Source organism: Eurytemora carolleeae, unplaced genomic scaffold, assembly GCF_000591075.1.
Source record: "Eurytemora carolleeae unplaced genomic scaffold, Eaff_2.0 scaffold1164, whole genome shotgun sequence".
Lineage (NCBI taxonomy): Eukaryota > Metazoa > Arthropoda > Copepoda > Calanoida > Temoridae > Eurytemora > Eurytemora carolleeae.
In genome coordinates this window covers 63,089-83,899 of record NW_019397060.1, presented here as the reverse complement: position 1 = coordinate 83,899, position 20,811 = coordinate 63,089, and the positions used below count along the sequence as shown (strand labels likewise).

At 33.4% G+C, this 20,811-nt stretch overlaps 2 protein-coding genes across 2 annotated transcripts; one reads left to right on the top strand and one right to left on the bottom strand.

Moving 5' to 3' along the window:
• Positions 1 to 7,514: 7,514 nt before the first annotated feature.
• LOC111711500 (uncharacterized) lies at positions 7,515 to 12,879 on the top strand. The gene is made up of 5 exons (XM_023485874.1): positions 7,515 to 7,748; positions 8,653 to 8,693; positions 11,847 to 12,050; positions 12,309 to 12,403; positions 12,714 to 12,879. Exons 1-5 carry the CDS (start codon positions 7,548 to 7,550, stop codon positions 12,752 to 12,754), a joined length of 582 nt encoding a protein of 193 aa, XP_023341642.1. The 5' UTR covers positions 7,515 to 7,547; the 3' UTR covers positions 12,755 to 12,879.
• On the bottom strand, positions 12,865 to 20,568 carry LOC111711498 (mucin-5AC). Its single transcript, XM_023485873.1, has 6 exons — positions 20,183 to 20,568; positions 19,242 to 19,669; positions 18,706 to 19,165; positions 18,148 to 18,204; positions 17,261 to 17,334; positions 12,865 to 16,570 (listed from the first exon to the last, which is right to left on the bottom strand). The coding sequence occupies exons 1-6, from the start codon at positions 20,289 to 20,291 to the stop codon at positions 14,015 to 14,017; spliced, it is 3,684 nt and encodes a 1,227-aa protein (XP_023341641.1). The 5' UTR covers positions 20,292 to 20,568; the 3' UTR covers positions 12,865 to 14,014.
• Between the last annotated feature and the right edge of the window lie 243 nt (positions 20,569 to 20,811).

The window sequence follows — 20,811 nt, the reverse complement described above, 5'->3', positions numbered from 1 at the left end:
CAATCGCTGTTTATTTAAATGTTTCTTCATTCTTTTTACTGCTTTCATTTAATATTTAGTTGAAGTTTTTTTCAATCTACTGCAATTTTTTCTTAGTTGTCTTTTCTTATAGGCTCTTTTCCCCTATCTAGGGTATCTCCATGTATCTTTATGGAATATTCCCACTTCCTCCACCAGATCTTCTGACTGAGGGATAAAAAAGATCCTCTAAATGTAAGATCAATCCAATAACAATTTTTTGTCTCCTCGCCACCTCCTCCAACAAGGCAAGGACCTTTGGTATGCAGTTTTTTGCAATAAATCCGATCAGGACTAGTTTAGAGGACTTTTTTAGAGCCGAATGTAGCACGAGGGAGGGAGTCCAGAGTTCCTCAAATAGTAATCACCGCCACCCAAATCTGTTTTGTGGCAAGCGCGCTCCTCAATTGGTAATCTCCACCACCTCAAATAGTAATCAGCCCAAAAAAGCATAAAATTAAATCGTTTATTTCTTAGAAATAAGACCATATTGACCTCTTTTAATGGCCCTATGGTGTACAATATTTTTAAAGCTTTCTTTATTGCTCCTTAGTTTCGAAAATAAATCAATAAATATGCCACACTAAGTGCTAGAAATATATTACGTTTTTTAGTTTCAAGTTTCGATTTAAGAATGTTTGCGGCATTTTCCTCTGAATGTTGTTTTAAACTCCTTTTATGGAGAGGAAACTTTAACGCATTATTAGTGGACTAAATACTTCATTTTCAGTAGTTGGTGTGATGAGACTAATTTTTCAAAATTTTATGTTCTTTCTTTGCATATAATTAGTTTTGTTGTAGATATGTTAAACTCAAGTAGGCGAATACAAAAATCTAAACACTGTAAAGGTTTTTTGAAAATATCTTTTAAATGGAGATTGATATTACTTTGGGCGCGATGAAATGATTTTTAGTAAATTTTAAGTCTTTTCTTTGCATATAATTAGTTTTGTTGTAGATGTTGAACTCAAGTTGGCGAATACAAAAATCTAAACAGTGTAAAGGTTTTATGAAAATATCTTTTAAATGGAGATTGATATTACTTTGGGCGCGATGAGATAATTTTTAGTAAACAGGCAGCCCGACCTTTTTTGTTTCTTGACGCCAATTATGAAATGCAGTCATTAAAGTGGAGAATTGGATCTAAGATTCGGCTAAAATGAACTGTGCCAATTGATTCTCAGTTTTTGTTGACCTTACAAATCTGAAAATAATTTGAAATTTTAGTTTAAGTCAATACAGATGCCATAAAACCCCGATAGATGTCGAAAATTGTGTTAAAAATGCATTAAATTTAAATCAGCATCATGACTAGTTTATAGGACTTTTTTAGAGCCGAATGTAGCAAACAAAACGCATCGAATTTATGAGATTCATAACTTGTCTGTAGTGACTCCTAGCGGTGTCTTTTCTAACTAAGTTGCTCGAGTGCACCGGTTAGCTGTTTTCGTGGATATTTATCCATGTATTCCGCACAGTTCAAACTTCTCTAAAATAATCTAGAAAGTGCAACTAAAAGTTATACTTATTTTTAAATATTAAGCATCTTCACGTCAAATTTACAGCAATAGTATTTGAAATCAGAGCTGAGAACTTTAGGATGGATAAACTTTAATCTTGACTTCTTGATCCGAATATCCACTGTGGAAACTTTTCATTTTTGTCCTAATCCACTCTTTTTCTCTCTTCTTGGATATCCGTTAATTGTTTTCTCCAATAAGAATATTTCTGTTCTCTCATTGGTTGCCCGCTTTTCTCTGATTGGTTGCTACAGTTTCTCAGATGATTAAATATTAATTTGAATTTTATCGTTTTTCATCCCGATCGGTTCAGCCGTTTTGACGTTTATTGGATACAAACAAACAGACAGACAAACAGACAGACAAGCCAAATTTATATATAGATTAGATGATGAGTGAGTATTTTAAAGTATATAAACCTATATTATAGAAGCTGTTCTAACTTTTGAGTTTATTTTTATTGTTGTTTTTGTTAAAGGAGAGGGGGGGGCCGGTCTTGTGATTGTTTACAGTCATGAGATTGATATATTGCTGGAATGGGAGGAGGGCTGTTTCTTTATTGTAGTGGAAAGTTATATCTTATTTGTAAGTCATACAAATTAAATTGAAAAATTGGAACTTATCACTCATGCCTCAATCTGATTTAGACCAATGCTTGATGCAAAAATATGGGATCAAGCGCTCAGTTCCTTTCACAGTGAAATCCACATCTAAACATGAGATAAAAAAATCGTATTAATTTAAAGCGCCTCTGCCCTGTATTAAACCCTATAAAAGCTGAGAGGTCTGAGTTTATGTACAGCCTGCCTAGGAAAAGGCCATAGAGAATTATATAGGTATAGGGTTGAAATGCATGTTCGTAGCCCAATTTTTCATGGCCAGCTCAAAGAAAATTAGATCAATAAGTTTAACAGTTTGGTGCTATGGGAGGGTGGAAAAAAATGCCTAAAAAATTGGGTCAAAAAAACGAAAGAAATATTTTTTTTAGATTTAAACAAATATCAAAGTGTGACACATGTTTCTACATGCATTTTTCAAGGGCTTTTTAAAAATATAATTTTTTGATCTGTAGCTTTAGTCAAGAATGTAAGGCAAGGAAAGTCAATTGTGTATACTCTGCGTACATATTGAAACCAGTTCCTTTTGGGCGGAATTTGTAAACAATAATAGATGCATCAGTGTTCGTTTAGTATCCGAGGAGGGGGGTTCAATGGAGAATTTACTTCTCCTTAGTACTGTCTGTGAAAACATTTATTTGGAGGGTAAGTGATTAAAAAAAAATATCAATCGTCCAATCTTTTAAATATTCATGCTCATCATCTCATTATTTGATTTTTCTGTGCAAATTCAAGTTTTCTTCTCCGTTTAATTGTAAAATTTTCTATGGTTTTGGGGCTTTTTCTTAATTATAATTATGATGCCTACAGAGGCTATTCTGAAGATAGACCAGACCTGGCCAAAACTCGTAGTGGACCTTTTTGTTAAAATACGCTTTTTTCAACGTTTAAGAGTTTTGAACTCTCAGCTCAAGGAAAAACACAAAACCAATTGTGAAAGAAATTTGAAGCAAAAAGCTCAGTTTATTTTTTGTATCAATTTGTCTAAATATAATGCATTTATTGTTTTATTTTCTTCAGTATAGTATGACTATATGTTGGTAGGCGATTATATTAATAAAATAAAGACTACTTTTTATTTAAGTTTGTATTGTTAAGAAGCTTTTTTGAAGTACAAAGTTACTAGTAATTTAAGTGCCACTTGTTTAATTTTATGTTTTTGTGTATCCATGCTGTTTAAAAGCTGGATATAAATCAAAATTAAAATCGAAAGTTGTCTTCATGATATTGATATAATCGCCTACCACCGTAAAGTGAAGCCTAAAGCAAGATGATTTTCATCGATGCTTTCCTTTTAAGTATTGAACGAATTGAACCATTCTTTACCCAAAAACGACCGTAATATAGTTTATAGCTGATAGTTTATTTCTGTTCTTGAGATTTTTTTTCAACAAAAAAGGCGTTGTGATCCAATTTGTACATTTATTGAGTCTCATTGTTAAATAATTAAAAATGCAGAAGTTTTTCCACAACCTTAGTAAAATATTACAATTGAATAACTTAAAGTTTTTTTTTAAATTTTGATAATTTATGTTATAAATTCCTATGACCAGAATATATCATTGATTTTTTATTTGAAAGATGGATCCCATGTCAGGCTGTGACACCCCTACTCTTGTGTTTCCATTAGACTTTCCTTGCCTTACATTCATTGGCTTTAGTCACAATAAAATTAGGTGCTATGGAAACGCCTGAACACGGGAAACGAACCCAAAAGTGAGTTTGGGTCCGTTTTTTCTTTTTTCAAGAATTATCGGAAATCCCTCAAAAACTGAAAAGTGTTGAGGGATTTCCGTATATTTTGGATTGGTTTCCGCTGTATAAATACATTTGAGTCGTTTCCCCTTTGTTTTGGGTCCGTTTCCTCTTTGTTTTGGGTCCGTTTCAAGTTTTTAAAAAAAGTTTTAAATTCTCAGTTTGTTGATCGGTTTCCTTTTTTTTAATGAATTCAAACCTCATTTTTATCAAATGGAACTGAATCTATGTTTCTAAGATAAGATTTTTTTTAATTGGCAGAGTCCTTGTGAACTTTAAAAACCCCCCGAAAAGTATGCAAAATATTTTTTTAATGTTTTTTTAACAGAAGTTAGGTATGCTTGAAAATTAAAAAAATTGGGTATTGATTCTCGTATTTCTAATTAAGTTAAATATCGTAAACAAACGGAAATAGTCATTCTTGAAAAAAAACCGAACAGATGTGTTTAATAAAAACAGTGACTTTCCTTCTCTTGTCTTCTTAAAATTTTGCAGAAAATATAAGAAATATTTTGTTTCGTATTTTAAGATGTTGACAAATGTCATCTTCTGTTTTTTTAACGTTTATTAGTTAAAAAACAAAATTTTATGTGTGTTAATGTTGTTTTATGCGTGATTTGAGGTTTTTAAAACATGTCTTTGTCCAACTATTTTTACATGAAGTAATCGTTAACGGCTCGTTAACGGCTGGCCCCAGTAACTATTTCTAAATATCTTATGTTTACGTCGTTAATAATATTGAGGTCGTTAACGAATGGTAACTTTTAAAAATAAAGAAAATATCATGAAAAAAAACGTCTCCTCCCCTTTCTAGCCAACCCCCCCCCCCACCGCGCCCCCCATCTTCATGCGTATTGCGTACACTAACTAGATTACGCGTGCGTCTCCTTCGAGCGTCATCTCAAGATGCGTATTATACCAAAAATGCTTCAGTACAACCATGGCTTTTAACAAGGTAACATCCTACGTTTTGTCTACAATTGGTCTTTGCATTTTATGCATTTTCGTGACCTAAGTCTATTTTTATCATATTGTTACCAAGTAAGCGAATTTGATATAATTAGCATAACAAACAAACTAAATACAATAAACAACGTGTTGAAGGCTAGGGAACATACAAAACTTAAAAAAGAGAATAATTGAATATAAAAATATTCCATCTTGCTTATGTTTTTATCTCTGCAATAGTAAATTTTGATAATTTTATAAAGTATGTATTAGCTTGGGAACCCAGCGCTGTCCAGGTTACTAAAAGTTACTCCTGCCGATTACCCGCACTTGAACGATTTTACTGGGTAACTAAATTTTCGATATTTAAGTCGAACCACTCAACTTAGAATCTTAAGACCAAGCAAAGAACATTCTAGTGGGCCTTCCGAGTTCCCCAATCAAAATTTGGGGCGTATCGGTGCAGGAGTTCCTGAGTTATGATCGGACAAACAAATGAAACAAACGAACAAACAGAGATTACAACTTTATATATATATAGAAGATAAATAAAGTTGTAATCTCTGTTTGTCTGTCCGTTTGTTTGTACGATCATAACTCATGCAGGAACCCCTGGACCCATGTGCTTCAAATTTAGATTCGGGAGAGTCACATTGATTTGGTGGACTTTAATTTGGAAAATAGATAACATCGTAATTTAAGACAAAGTGCGGGTAATCGGTGGGACTAACTATAGACGCTGGGTTCCCAAGCTAGTATGTATAGATATATAAATTATTATTTGAATTATATTTAAAGATCTTGACTTGTGCCTTACTAGGAGCTGTAGCTGGACAAAATTCCAGGTGCGTAGAAAAAAAACTCCTAAAAAATTGTTTATTAATAATTAATTTTATCAATAATTTTATCTTTGTTTATAAATAATGTGCACTGCATGAATATGGAAAAAACCTAAACGTCGGTTTTATTCCTTTACTTTTTTCTCCTTGCAGTTCATAAGTGCATAAGTTCATAAGTTCATGAGTTCATAAGTTCATATCGTCATTATAGGTCTTTATTAAAGTCTCCTCGTTTGTATAGTATAATAATACTAGCCTTATAGGGCGCTTCGCGCCCATCTTCTAAATTAATTGTGAACATGTTCTCTTTCTGTACATCGTAAAACAAAACAAAAATAATTCGCCGATTTTCACAAAAAATTTCGCGGATTTTCAAAATTTTCAAACATTTAATGACGATCGAATTTTGATGGAGACAAATATTTGAAATTTTGATCATTCATAATTTAAAATTTCAATCATTCATAAACCTTCCCTGGGGTCCCTAGATGTCCCACACAAAATTTGGGCCCGATCGGTTCAGCCGTTTTGACGTTTATTGGATACAAACAAACAGACAGACAAACAACCAAACAGACAGACAAGCCAAATTTATATATAGATTTGTTTTTGTTAATTTTAGGACGTTCCCTGGTTTCAGTTTGTTTTCAAATGATATTCAACCAACGGTATCAACAACCCCTATTCCTATTCTAAAGTAAGTTTAATCATATTCTCTAATTCAAAAATATTCCAAATTGCCAAAACGCGGATTTTCATCCCAATGTCATAGACCTTAGGACAGATATTTTTTTGATTCTATTAGATCAAAAAACTAAGTTTCAAATATGAAAGGTTTATATCATCAGGCTTGAACAGATTTAGGGATTAGAAAATTTTAGTTTCTGCCACAGACTCAATTCTTTTGGATATTTAAAATTGTATCATAAAATCAAATCAACTTCGCAAAAGACGTCATATTTGATGCGTTTCTGCGTAACTAGTAATTACGACTTTGCATCAAACTTTTCAAACCAAATTCAGACCTTAGATATTTCAAACAGTTAATAAATCAAATAATCTTGGTTAGAAATAACAAAGTTGTGAACCATAAGGTTACAAAGTTATAGGGATTTGTTGAAAAGACTTCACTCCTTTATTTCCAATTGGACTGTTCCACCTTAGCCGCTTAGTTCAAGCTAATCGCTTTCCTATTCAACAGTTTTGCCCTTTGTTCGAATAATTACTACAGAAAAATGATTTATTTAAATGGCCTCTATCGGAAATAAAAGTATTTAGGCAGTTGAACAAAATAACTCATTTAACTTTTTTTAAAATCCTATATTTGCCCTTTAATCAAATAGAAGAACAATGGTACATTATACCTTTAACTTAACAGTGAAATCGTTGATATTGACCCTTTAAGAAATAGAAAAATCGTAGATTACCCCTTTATAAAACATGTCTTTAGATATATTGATGAACATAACACAGATGGTACATACACCTACGGATACCAGGTTAACAGAAAAAAACATAAAAAATAGTAATTTTTTTAAAAATTTGTCCAATTTTTTTCCTTTGATCAGTCAAAGGTTTAAAGGGTACAATTGTGGAAAAAGGGGATGAAAGGTCACTAGAAATGACGCTTACTGTCCCTTTAAAACTAATTTTTAAATTTTTATTTCAGTCCGCGGATGGAACTTACAAAATCGAATCCAGATTTTTGAATGGTAAGAACTTTTGAAAAAATCCGATAAAATAATATAAAAATTCTTCTGAAAACAATGAAAACCATTTTTTTCTTCAAAAATGGAACTTTTACTTGTTTCTTCATCGTTAACTTAATACCTTTTAAAATTTCTTTTGAAATGATTATAATTTCAGAGCTTGGTTTTGTTCCCGTTATTGACGGAGTAAAGCACGCTCCCCAGGACAGTGAGCTCAGCAATCTAGTTGAACAACCCACCCCTGTACGCGCACCAGTTGCCCGGCCAAGAACCGATCTTCCGGCCAGCCGATTTAACAACTTCCGGCCGAATGAAATCAGAACCGACGATACAGACGTTAAGGAAAGCAAATTTAAAAGAAAAATATTTGAATTATAAAAATGTTAGAAAAAATTAACTTTTTAATTTCACGTAACCTTTAGCTCGATTCACAAAAATGTTTATAGAGATAATTGTGAATATCTTATGCATGATCTTAATCTGACAAAGCTTCCGAGGATTCCGTTGTGAATCGGACAGGCAGGCCCTTTGTCAATTGTGATTTACTTAAGATTACGTCTATATATAGGCCTTTTTAATCTAAGAACCCCCCCTGACCCTGATATTTTTTGCAAATACCTGTTCCTATACCCTCCTAGTATTTAGCAACCAAATCTTGCACAGATTACCAGTATGCAATACTTTTTGCAATCTTAACTTTCAGGGGTTAAAAATCCTCAAATACATTTTTAATAAAAACAATAATTTTTTGTCTTAATGTATGATTATGTACAAGTTTTACAAGGCTCCTGGTCAGGATAATAGCTACAAATTATAACAAGTTACCCCCCCCCCTCCAGCTTGCTTCAAGGTTAATAATGATGTTGGAATTATGACAGTCCCTCCCCTCTATAATTTTCCTCCCTCCTCCCACCCTCCCCTCTATTTCCCTCCCACCTAAAGCATTTTTAAAATACCATGGGAAAAATATTTAAAAACAATAGTTTATTGTGAATTGTGAACGTAAATAACAATTCAAATTCCATTTGACCCCCCCCCCCCTCTATAGCTAAAATGTTACCTACGACAAAAAAATATACAGGTCTTGTGCTAAATTAATGCTCATATGAAAAATGCTAATTTTTGCGGTTTTACTATTGAGAATTATTCATTTAACCCAATCTTTTAAATTACAAAAAAAGTTTTTTTTCAGTTTAATCTAAATTAATTGAAACCAAACCAAACTTCTAAAATTTGCTTAAATTAGGTAATCAACGGTAGGCGGGCAGTTCTCCGTAAGAGAATAAGGTAAGGACTCAGTGTGCACGTGTAAAGTTTATGGTTCTGTGAAGCACACCTGCAGCTAGTTTTTAAACATCCAAATTTGAAATATCAATTTTCAGATCAGGTTCAATATGATAAATCATTCATAGCGCTGTGAAATGTAATAATGCATTTAGGAAGTAATATCTAGAAGCTATTTATTTAAAATATAACACGACATTTCCAGATTCACAGGAGTACTCTTTATAGCTTTACCCGAGGAACCAAGAGACCAGGGGAAATATATCTTCATTTTTCCCTCTTAAAAACGTGTTAACTTCTAAAATTTCGATTTTTGTCTTAGCCACATAAAATCCACAAGAAATTAAAAGAAATTAAAAATAATCAAAACAAAATTCTGAACATTGACATCAATTCTGAGGTATTGGAGTACTCAAGTATTAATCGTTTTAAGATGCATTGCAGACTATTTCTAAATTATCATGTTTACACCTGGGGTTATAAAAATGTATGTTTTTGTCTTTATTGCGTACCTTTCATACATTCTGACAGTTAGATAAAATTGAAAATAACTTTGTCTTATTCACACTGCATATTATGTTTCTTCAGTATTTCAATAAACAAACCTTTTTTGTGATTAACTCACAAAAATTGAGTATAATTTTGTATTGTTCACAATTTATGTTTCAGTATTTCTTTCAACAAACCTTTTTTGTGGTTAAAAACCCCGTAAAAGGCGCTTAAAAGGACTAAAAGTGTTTATTCGCAGACGGTTTTACGTTGTAACGAAATTTCAATGTTTATTAGGACATGTTATTTTCCATGTTTATTGGGAAATGTTAATTTCCATGTTTATTGGGAAATGTGAATTTCCATGTTTATTGTGCATGTTATTTTCCATGTTTATTGGGTCATGTTAATTTCCATGTTTATTGGGACATGTTAATTTCCATGTTTATTGGTACACCTTGGGTCAAAAAAATGTATATTTAATACTTAAAATGTGAAATTTTTAAAATTGAATATAATTTCGTCTGGTTTGGTTTCAGTATTTCTATTAACAACCCTTTTTTGTGGTTAAAAGTGCCGTAAACGGTGTTTAATATGTCTGAACTTGGGAATCAGGATTGGTCAAGCTTGGCTGAAGAATGGATAGATAGATAAATAAAAGAAATAGAGGGATAGATAGATAGATAAATTGATAGATAGATAGATAAAGGGCACAACGCCCCTGGTCATTCTTGGCATTAGAATTCTTAACAAAAGAATTTTAAAAAATCTTAAAAACAAATCTAAATTCATGTCTTACGCCCCCCTCCCCTTTGCACAGAGGTAAAGTATTGACAACATTTAATCTGAAATAATTTGTAAAATTGCAGAACATTTTGGACTTGATAAAATAGTACTTTTGTATTTTTAGTGACATGTTTAAAATCAGCTGAGGAAAATTTCCCCAATTTCAAATTTGTGTCGCCTTTTTATTATAATTACTTCAATATAATAAAGACGACTTTCGATTTAAATTTTGATTTATATCAAACTTTTAAACAGTGGATACACAAAAACAATAAAACAATGAGAAGCTGTCAATTAAACTCGAAAAAAGCTTGTTAAAATTGAAATAAAAGTCGTCTTTTGTTATTGGTAAAATCGCCTACCACCGTACACCACGACTCAGAAGATAAACGTTAGAAAAAAGCTGTACAGAAGATATTCAGTCTTTTTTTTTAACTTAACAGTCATCTTTTTTGAATATTACTAGTTATCAAGTGACATTATTTAAATGATATATAACATGGATGAAATGAAAATCTTCTTTCTAATAATGGTTCCTTGCTCCCTTGCTTATATTTGTGAACAATTCATTTGAATTTCTGGATTCTGTGGATATATGACTAATAACTATTTGCTGCCTACTATAACCCTTTACCCTCCTCTAAGCCTGTACAACCCGTTAAAACACATTCCTGAAATTATAAACTAGATCTTGTTCAATAAATTACTGAGGCATATTTAGGCCTTCAAGCAATTCTGCTTTAATACTTGAACACAAGGTTGGAGAAAAAGACAACATGTCAAAAAACTGTCTGATTATTTTAATAATTTCATTTTTAAAATATTGTTTCCATTCCATATTTATAATCCACATAGATTGTTATAAAATTTCTAGAAATACCTTTTATCGAAAAACATTTTTTTAAGATACATAATTGAAATTAATTTGTTGGTGCTGTTTTTCGTTTCTGATTTTCATCGTTAAAAAAAAATCTAACGATTTTTTAAAAAGTTACGAATCCCTATAGCCTTAGCAATCATTGCCATTTTAGTCAAATAAATGTAATTTTGAACAATCTGTAAAAATATTTTCACATTATTTTTGGCAAACCAACCCCCTCTCAATATGCGGTTAAAATATCCAACCAAAGTTAATAAAAAGATTTAAAATGCATGGTTACAATTCCATAGAGCGTTAAAATGCATTTACTACAGGGTGTCCCAATAAACATGGGAATTCAGTGATGAATTCGATATCGTCTTTTTAAATAATTCTTTGATTTAGTATAGTGATACCTACTGAGAAAGCTGTAATCTGTAAGAATTTCGTCTGCTATGTTCACAATTTGTTTGATTATGTTTTGACTGCGGTTGTACTTTGTAAAACAAGAAAATTACAGTACACAAACAGAGTAAGCTTGTCCGTAAACTTCATAACAAAGACGATATCGAATTCGTCACTGAATTCCCATGTTTATCGGGACACCCTGTATAATAAATTTGTCTTATTAGGGTTGGAGTCAAACAATAATTTCTGATTTAGAAGTATTGTTTAAGAGACAATAATGTCACAAACTAAAGGGACTGTAAACGTAATTTAACAACGGGTTTTCTCCACAAAAGTGATTTGCGTATTTCTTGGTCTAAAAAAAGTCATATGGAGGAAATCGTCAAAAAACTCTTTTTAAGCTTGGAAACTTTAATATCATCCACATTATTGATCGGATAAAGGTTTCAAGGGTTGCAGTTGTAAAGCGTGTATGTCTCTCTTTTTAAATGGAATGTTACTTTAGATATTAAAAAAAGCGTTTATAGTTTCTTTAAAGAGTATTTTTTTAATATTACTATTTTACTAGTTTATAATTTAGACACAAACTTTTGTAATTATTATTAAAAATTTAGGACTGATGCTATAAATAGCAGCCAAGTCCAGGAGCAGCAGTTCCAAGAAGAGCAGCAAAATGAAGATAACCAGGAGCTGTCTCGCGAGGAGCAACTGAGAGCTCGCCAGGAGGGATTAAAGGTTTGGGAGCAGCAAAGAGCTGCTTTAGTTCAGCTTCAGCAGCTGCAACAAAGGCAGCAGCCAGCTTCTAGAGCATCTGTCAGGTTTGTAACTTTGTACCTTTGATCAACCTGTTCTAGCAGGAAACCAGCATAATATCATGAAAATCGTAATTCAATGATGTAAAAAAACTAAAAATCTAATTTTTTAACTGAGTTTACATTTAAAATCATATTTCTGAAACTGCCGTATCTATCGCCCAATTTTAGAAACATAGTATCCTCAGATAAGAAGGTATTTCTAAAACTCTTATACTTCAAATTTAAAATCTGAAAAGATCCCAAAAACATCTTAAATTGTAGATCTGAAAGCAGCCGAGGATTCAACGCCTTCCAACCTGCTGCTGCAGCAGCTGCACAAGAAACTTTCAGAAGCTTCCCTGATCCATATGTTACAGGTTTAACAAAACAATTTTAAACATCTTGTACAAAAATTCGAGGAACAAATATACATAAATTTTTTATAAAGCTCACAAATATTATAGTAATAGTTTGTATGTCCGATCGTAACTCATGAAATCGTAGACCGATTTGCCTCAAATTTGTATTGGTAGATTTGGGGGTACCATAGTTGGTTGGGTTGACTTTAATAGAGAATGATTTGTTTTCAGGCTGGGTTTCCAATCGGGTTAAAAAAAACTCGATGAAGTTATTTTTGCATTTTGAAAATTAACATTTTAAAGTACATATGTAATATTATTTTTCTAGGAGTGAATCTTGACTCTGGATCTTACACAATCAACTACTGAAAACACTTCTTAAAAACACTGCCCATCCTTCAAGAAGCCACTAGTCCTTAAAAGCTATATTAGTTTCGGCTTTGTTACCGTACTGTTGAATATCATTTTAACGACAAAATAAATATGAAAATTTATTTTACTTTTATTAGACATACAATTCAATTCGTTCGAAAAACATGCGAGAATTTTAGTTTTAAGTTTCACGCTACAGTTCAATTAAAATAACAAAAAGGACACTTATAGATGTCGTCTTTTCAAGATTTTTAAGTATTTCGTTCACAATAACCTTGAGACAGAAGCCCAAAGGAGTAACGCGTAGTCGGCAAGGAAAGGCTCCCTCTCTCTTGTCTTGGAATTCAACAGAAATCCCAAGACTAGGAATTTTCAAATTTAAATGGATTACCACAAATACTATCTGTGATTGAGAAAAAATGCCCTTTATATCACAAAATATCTACAAGTTATTACTTATCTCCCTTTTTTGGGTTCTTCTAAATTTTAATACGAAACGAAATACTTGTTCTCGTTCATTAAAAAAGAGAATTACCCTCTGTTGGTTTTAGGATATCTAAGAATCACTTACTAAACTACATCGAACTAACCCTGCAAACATTTAGTCTCCCACAAACCGATGGCGAACAAATAAAGTCCAGAATTATTTACCCGCCACCTTCGCCATCGGCACATGAAGTCGGTAAAAATGTTTTCTGGGTAAATCAACAAAAAATATATATATAGCATTATAGTTATAAAGAATATAAGAACCACACTGTGAAATACTAGTACATGCATAAAAATATTCAAGATATATCTTATTCTTTACATGTCCTGCAGTGAAGACTAATAATAATATGCTAATCCTGATAACCATATCTGGTGAAATTTTAAAAAGGTTTGAAGCTTTGACATGTGTGTCATGATCTCACTTTGGGTTTGCTTAGGTTTTTTAAAACTCATGGCTCTGTTCAATAACAGCCTTTAGTCTTTCCAGATACCTATCTTGCAACAGCAGGTATCCCCTTAAAAAACTTTAATGTGTCCAGGCACTTTTGGAGTAGAATGAACTTTTGGTTTTTACTGTACTTCAGGTGTTCCGCGTACTTGGGGTAATTCAGGGGGTTTTCCAGATTTTTTAGATAAAAATCCTTCAAAAGGTTTGGAATTCATGTCAAGAACTTTAGGCACTTCCTGGACTACAGAATTTAAGGAAGGCAGACAGGCTACATTTGTGCTACTCAACGACTTCAGTGGCAGAGTTGGGAGTACTGGTTACATTGAGGCACAATTGTTAGGATTATTGGTTACATCAGAGACACAGTTGTTAGGATTATCGGTTACATTAGAGTCATAACTGTTAGGATTATTGGTTACATTAATGGCAGAATTGTTAGGATTATCGGTTACATTAGAGGCAGAGGCATGTGGAGTTTCAGATACATGAGAGGCAGAGGCGTTTTGAGTTTCAGTCACATTAGAGGCGTTTGGAATATCAGTTTCATTAGAGGTAGAGCCGCTTGGAGTATGAGATACTTTAGAGGCAGAGTTGTTTTGGGTATCGCTTACATTAGAGGCAGAGGCGTTTTGAGTAACAGTTACACTAGAGGCGTTGTGAGTATAAGTTACATTAGAGGCACAGCCATTTGGAGTATCAGATACATCAGAGGCAGAGGCGTTTTGAGTATCAATTACAGAAGCGGTAGAGTCATTTGGAGCATCAGTTACATTAGAGGCAGGGGCGTTTGGAATGTCACTTACATTAAAGGCAGAGGCGTTTGTAATATCAGTTACATTAGAGGCAGGGTCCTTAAAAGTATTTGCACACAAGGTGGGGTTGTTTGAAGTAGAAATAGGAATAAAATTTGAAGTTGAACAGAAGGTATAATGAAGGCTTGCACTATGGGTTGAAGGAGGGATTGTACCAGAGGTTGTTGATAAACTTCCACCTAAAGTTGTTGAAGGGGTTGCACCAAAGGCATAGCGAGGGGTTGCACTAGAGTTGCAAGGAGATATTGTACTGGAGGTTGTTGATGGACTTCCACCTAAAGTTGCTGAAAGGGTTGCACCAAAGGTATAACAAGGGCTTGCGCTAGAGTTGCCAGGAGAGATTGTACCAGAGGTTGTTGATGGACTTTCATCTAAAGTTGCTGAAAGGGTTGCACCAAAGATATAACCAGGGGTTGCACTAGAGTTGCCAGGAGAGATTGTACCAGAGGTTGTTGATGGACTTCCACCTAAAGTTGCTGAAGGGGTTGCACCAAAGGTATAACGAGATGTTGCACCAGAGTTGCCAGGAGAGATTGTACCAGAGGTTGTTGATGGGCCTCCACCTAAAGTTGCTGAAGAGGTTGCCCCAAAGGAGTTTGTGACAGCAGAAGGAAATAGTGACAAAGAAGCTCTAGAGATGGTTGTGCCCAATGGTGTTGCATCAGCTGATAATCGAATAGCCTTTGCAATTGGTTGCAAGTACTGATCAGACAAAGTTGCCACAGATGCAGTTGCAACTATTTCACCCTTGACCAATGGAAGGATTTGTTGTTTTGAACCAATAGGACTTTCGGAGCTTCCAACAGATTGAACACAGACAGGACTACAAAAGCTACTTCCAGTAGCTTTAACAGGTTTTGTTCCATAAAATTGGAAAGTACTACTACCATTAATTCCAGTAGGTCCAAAAGTACTTCTAATGCTGTCAGCAGGATTAATTGTTTCTGGAAGAAGAGGAAATTTATAAGAGGGAGGAGTGGAGCTATCAGACTCCAAGATGGTGATGATGGGACTGTGCTCAGAGGAGGTTAAAGGCAGGAGGTCAGAAGGGGAGATAACAAGACTATTGACAGTGCCAGCAGGCTTAGCATCTAACCTGTTGTAAGAGGCTTCTTCTGATGAAAGACCAAAAATCCCACTACCAGTAGTTCTAGCAGGCTCTGACCCAAGTATAATTTTAGTGCTTTCAACAGGTTTGCTATCAAAAATCCCGCTACCTGTAGTTCCAGCAGACGTTGACCCAAATATACTTTTAGTGCTTTCAACAGGTTTGCTATCAAAAATCCCGCTACCTGTAGTTCCAGCAGACTTTGACCCAAATATACTTTTAGCGCTCTCAACAGGTTTGCTATCAAAAATCCCGCTAGCTGTAGTTCCAGCAAGCACTGACCCAAACATACTTTTAGTGCTTTTAACAGGTTTGCTATCAAAAATCCCACTACCAGTAGTTCCAGCAGGCTCTGACTCAAATATACTTTTAGTGCTTTCAACAGGTTTGCTATCAAAAATCCCACTACCTGTAGTTCCAGCAAGCACTGACCCAAATATACTTTTAGTGCTTTCAACAGGTTTGCTATCAAAAATCCCACTACCAGTAGTTCCAGCAGGCTCTGACCCAAATATACTTTTAGTGCTTTCAACAGGTTTGCTATCAAAAATACTTCTACCAGTAGTTCCAGCAGGCCCTGACCCAAACATACCTTTAGTGCTTTCAACAGGTTTGCTATCAAAAATAATTCTACCAGTAGTTCCAGCAGGCCCGGACCCAAATATACTTTTAGTGCTTTCAACAGGTTTACTTTTGAATAGACTTCTACCAGTAGTTCCAGTAAGCACTGACCCAAATGGACTTGTAGTGCTTAGAGCAGGTTTGCTATCGGCAGCAATATTGACAGATACAAAAGGACTTCTACCAGTTGTCTCAGCAGGCTTTGCACCAAACGGACTACTTAAAGTGTTTCCGAAAGATTGAGTTCCAAAAGAGCTTCTAACAGTTTTTCCAATAGAAAAAGATCTCTTCAATCTACCAGTGTAGTCTTCCCATCTTTCGTTTTCGTACTCCTAAAATCAGTTTTCTTAAAATGCTAACAAGTTATTCTTTAACTCTTTTTAATTCTTTTTAATTAAGGAAATACATTAAAGTTTTTGTACAGCTCAAAGATATAAACAAAATCTCAAAGTCAGTTTACATGTAACAACAGCACATGTACAGTTCACTTCGCCTCTTCTCCTTGGATAGATATATATAATCACAAAATCAAAAGCGCATGCACAGAAATATATCCAGCCAGAGTTTCCCTTTTTTCAAGATCAACTTAAATATTTTCTAAAACCTTTTCTAAAGCTGTTAAGAATAAAAAACCATTAAAAATTGTTGAGTTTAAGAGCAGAACCCTTTTAAATCAAATAAAGAATAAATCTACCTCCTGATGCTATACCGAGCATGGGTGTGACATGCTAAACATTGTTCTTGATCAATTCCAAACAGAAAAATCATCATCAGTTAAGAAAGGTTACGCCATGAAATTTCTAACCGTTTCAAGAAAAGTTCCCCATGTTATTTACAGATCCAGATTGCTCCGGAAGAAACTGGAAACTTTAGCGTGAGAAGTGTCCAAGCAAGCTGCGCGTTCGCATTCCTTACTTGCAAAAAATGACTCTCTCTTGAGTTTAGCTTCTACAAATAAAAGCTTTTATGTTTGAATTTCCTCTGCAGCAAAGTCTTTTTTCTTATTGATTATCATACTGTACCTTCATGAGAGTGATACAGTTCATGCTGGTATTATATGCAAGCCTATGAGATCCAGATGCTAAACTATCATAACCTAGGAATAAGTTCTTAATTAGAAATCATTTTAAAATAAAAACCAACAAATGTAGGCATAACTTCAATTGATCCTTTATTCAAAGATGGCAATATCCGGCTTAAAATCTTTGTATGATCAGATATAAATAAGAACTTCGTTTAAGTTTTTCTAAACCATTTATTTTGATTTGTGATTTCTCTTGTTTGACTTGCGCAATTCTTGCATATAAGAAACAATGGAGAAAAGTGCAGAAATAAAAACCTTAAGTCAGGTATCTTCCACATTATTGATCAAGGTACCTGTGTGAATCAGGCATTGCCATCTTAACATGGAGAGACTTTGATACTTACTACTTACCAAGTTTTAAAACTTTTGCCTCTTTTTAGATATAAAAAACGTAATTGAGTTTTTATGAATGTTAAATGAATTTGAATGGATTTAATTAGTCCAGTACATTCAAAATTATTCATAGCTTATGTTCATTTCTTCCCATTTTAAAGGGACCGTTAGTGTAATTTCAAGTGACCCTTCACTCAAAGATGGTAATACCTGATTTACTGCGGTGGTACCCTTGAACACTTAATCTGATCAAAAATTTGAAAGATAACTTTGTTTTTCTGACTCAAAAAGTATCCCATTGTTTCTTATAACCATGAAATGTGCAATTAACTTTCGATGAGAAACTACAACTGAATAAAAATTAATGGACATAGCAGTCTTTACATGGAGGGCCATTTGAAATTCACATTACAGTCCCTTTAGTGTATTTAAATTGTGTAAGAAAGTATTAAATTCTTTAATTTATTTTCAAAATCCAACTTGTTAACCTACCCAAAGTTTGTTTAGTTGTTCCTTCCTGCAGAGTTGATGTAACTTTATCAGGAACCCCTATAACATATAAACTAATCAGGAAATATATCAGTAACCCCTTGTAACATAAAAACTAATCAGGAACTATATCAGGAACCCTTGTAACATAAAAACTTATCAGGAACTATATCAGAAACACTTGTAACATGAAAACTTATCAGGAACTATATCAGGAACCCCTGTAACATGAAAACTTATCAGGAACTATATGAGAAACCCTTGTAACATGAAAACTTATCTTACCTATACCTATACCTATACCTATACCTATAATTACAAATATCGATTTACAGGGTAACAAATAAATGATTTTCAAATCAAATCAAATCAAACCAAATCAAACCAAATCAAACCAAACCAAACCAAATCAAATTAAATCAAACCATACCAAATAAAATCAAACCAAACCAAATAAAACCATACCAAATCAAATTAAACCAAACCAAATCAAATCACAACATATCAATTGATTTGCTCCAAGGTAAATCATCCCAAATTGGTTTTCAAAAATAATAAGACCTGTAAATGCATAAATAACAGTTTGACTGTCTAGACATCCTCCAATTCCTCTGCAGTTTGGGCACAGTGCCTTTGAATACTCTACAAAAGTTTTATTAGTTCTGCCTCTTTCTTGATCAGAATTGCCTCTTTCTTGATCAGAATTGCCTCTTTCCAGATCAGAATTGCCTCTTTCTTGATCAGCATTGTGTCTTTCTTGATCAGAATGTTTTTCTTCTTGATTATCAGCATTGCTTTTTTCTTGAACAGCTTGGTTTTTTTCTAGATCGGCTTTACTTTCTTCTTGATCAGCTTTGCTACCTTCTTGATTAGTCATGTTCTCATCCTTCTCTTCTTCATCTGATATGTATGCAATTCCATACTTGCTATTGCGCGGACTCAGTTGTATCTTGAAGTTGAGGATTGCTATGATCTTAGTTTTTACCCAATTCAAGACTTCTGCGTTGGAATCAAGATTATTCTAAAATATTCAAACATTTATTAAATAAAATACTTTATAAGGAAGTCTAAAAAATCAAAAAAGATTTTTAATATACCTCAATTAAAGCCAGAACATCCTTCTCAGAACGACATAACCTCTGAAGTGAGAAAACAGTTCTCTTGTACAATATATTCCAAACACATTCAACAGTAAACCTATCCTCATACTTCTTCAGTACTTGGAACACATCGCTGTAGTCAGAGATGTCAACTTGTTCAACCCTCTCCTGTATCATGGTCATACATCCTCTCAACTCATACTCATCCCCCAGGAGAACAAGCTGGAACAAGGACTCTAAACTACTCAACTTACTCATCAAGGTTCTATCTCCAGAGTAGAGAAGTTTTATCATAGTATTCACAGATTCCAAGGAGAATCCTTTTATCCCTATGGTTTCAAGGCTTTTGTCCTCATGGGTTGATGGTTTCTGATTGAAGATTGGGGAAATCAGAGATAGAAGGAATTTGTGAGCTTTTACAGATCCTAACAGTCGTCAGAAATTAAATATCATCTTTATGGGAATTTTAAAAACGAACTGTTGAAATAAATAAAATTTAAACTATATGAAAATGAAAAAAGAAATATTTTTGCACTAAATGTTCAAAGGATTTATACAGCCCCCAGTTCTGCATTAAGGGTATGGGAACTGTTGAAAGGTTGGAAAAAACTGTTTATAAGACTTGAACAATAATGACAAATTTTCAAACAAATTCTACATGTCTAATTACCAAACGTTGTCTAATGAACTAAAAGTTGATTTAAATAAGGTGGTATAAAGGGCCAAAGGATCAGTTCAAATCAATTCAAAAAAGGGGGGGGGGAGGTTATTTTGGAAAGAGGCTTTCTGAAACATTAGAGGGACCGTCAGTGTAATTTCAATTGACATTTTAAGAATTGCCAATTCACACTTGGCGTCCTATAAACCTTCCGCTGAGCATAAATTGTGAACATTTACGTTTTTATGTGAAAATTGATAACACATAAAATCTGACTTCCCTAACAAAATTCCATTTTCATCCATTACATTAAACTGTATGTCAGGCTCAATCTGGGTGGATCCAAAATCCAGCAAATCTACAAAGTTAAAATTTCGTAGATTTTTCATTTTAGATCCAAAGATTTCTGAAATATAAAGTTTTCACTAATTATATCTAAAATTCAGATTAAAAATGAGCGAAAAAATCACAATTTTACTGAAGGTATTCTTTATATTTCCAGATAAGTTTGTTTGACTTAGTCTTTGCAAGTAGTCTACAAAAGATTTATTTTATTTGTGTTATTTTAATCAGTAGATACCGACAATTATTGATACTTCTATATATAAATTTAGCTTGTCTGTCTGTTTGTTTGTTTGTATCCAATAAACGTCAAAACAGCTGAACTGACAGGGCCCAAATTTTTGTGGGACATCACGTGACCACAGGAAGGTTTATGAATGATAAAAATTTTAAAAAATGTGTTTTAAAGGTTTTTAATTTCGTAAAAAAATTTAAATTCTTGAAAATCCGCGAATTTTTTATATAAAATCGGCAACATTTTTTCTTCTTTGTTTTAAAATGTAAACAAATAGAACATGTTCACAATTTAAATAGAAGAAGCCTATAAAGAAGGGCGCCAAGCGACTT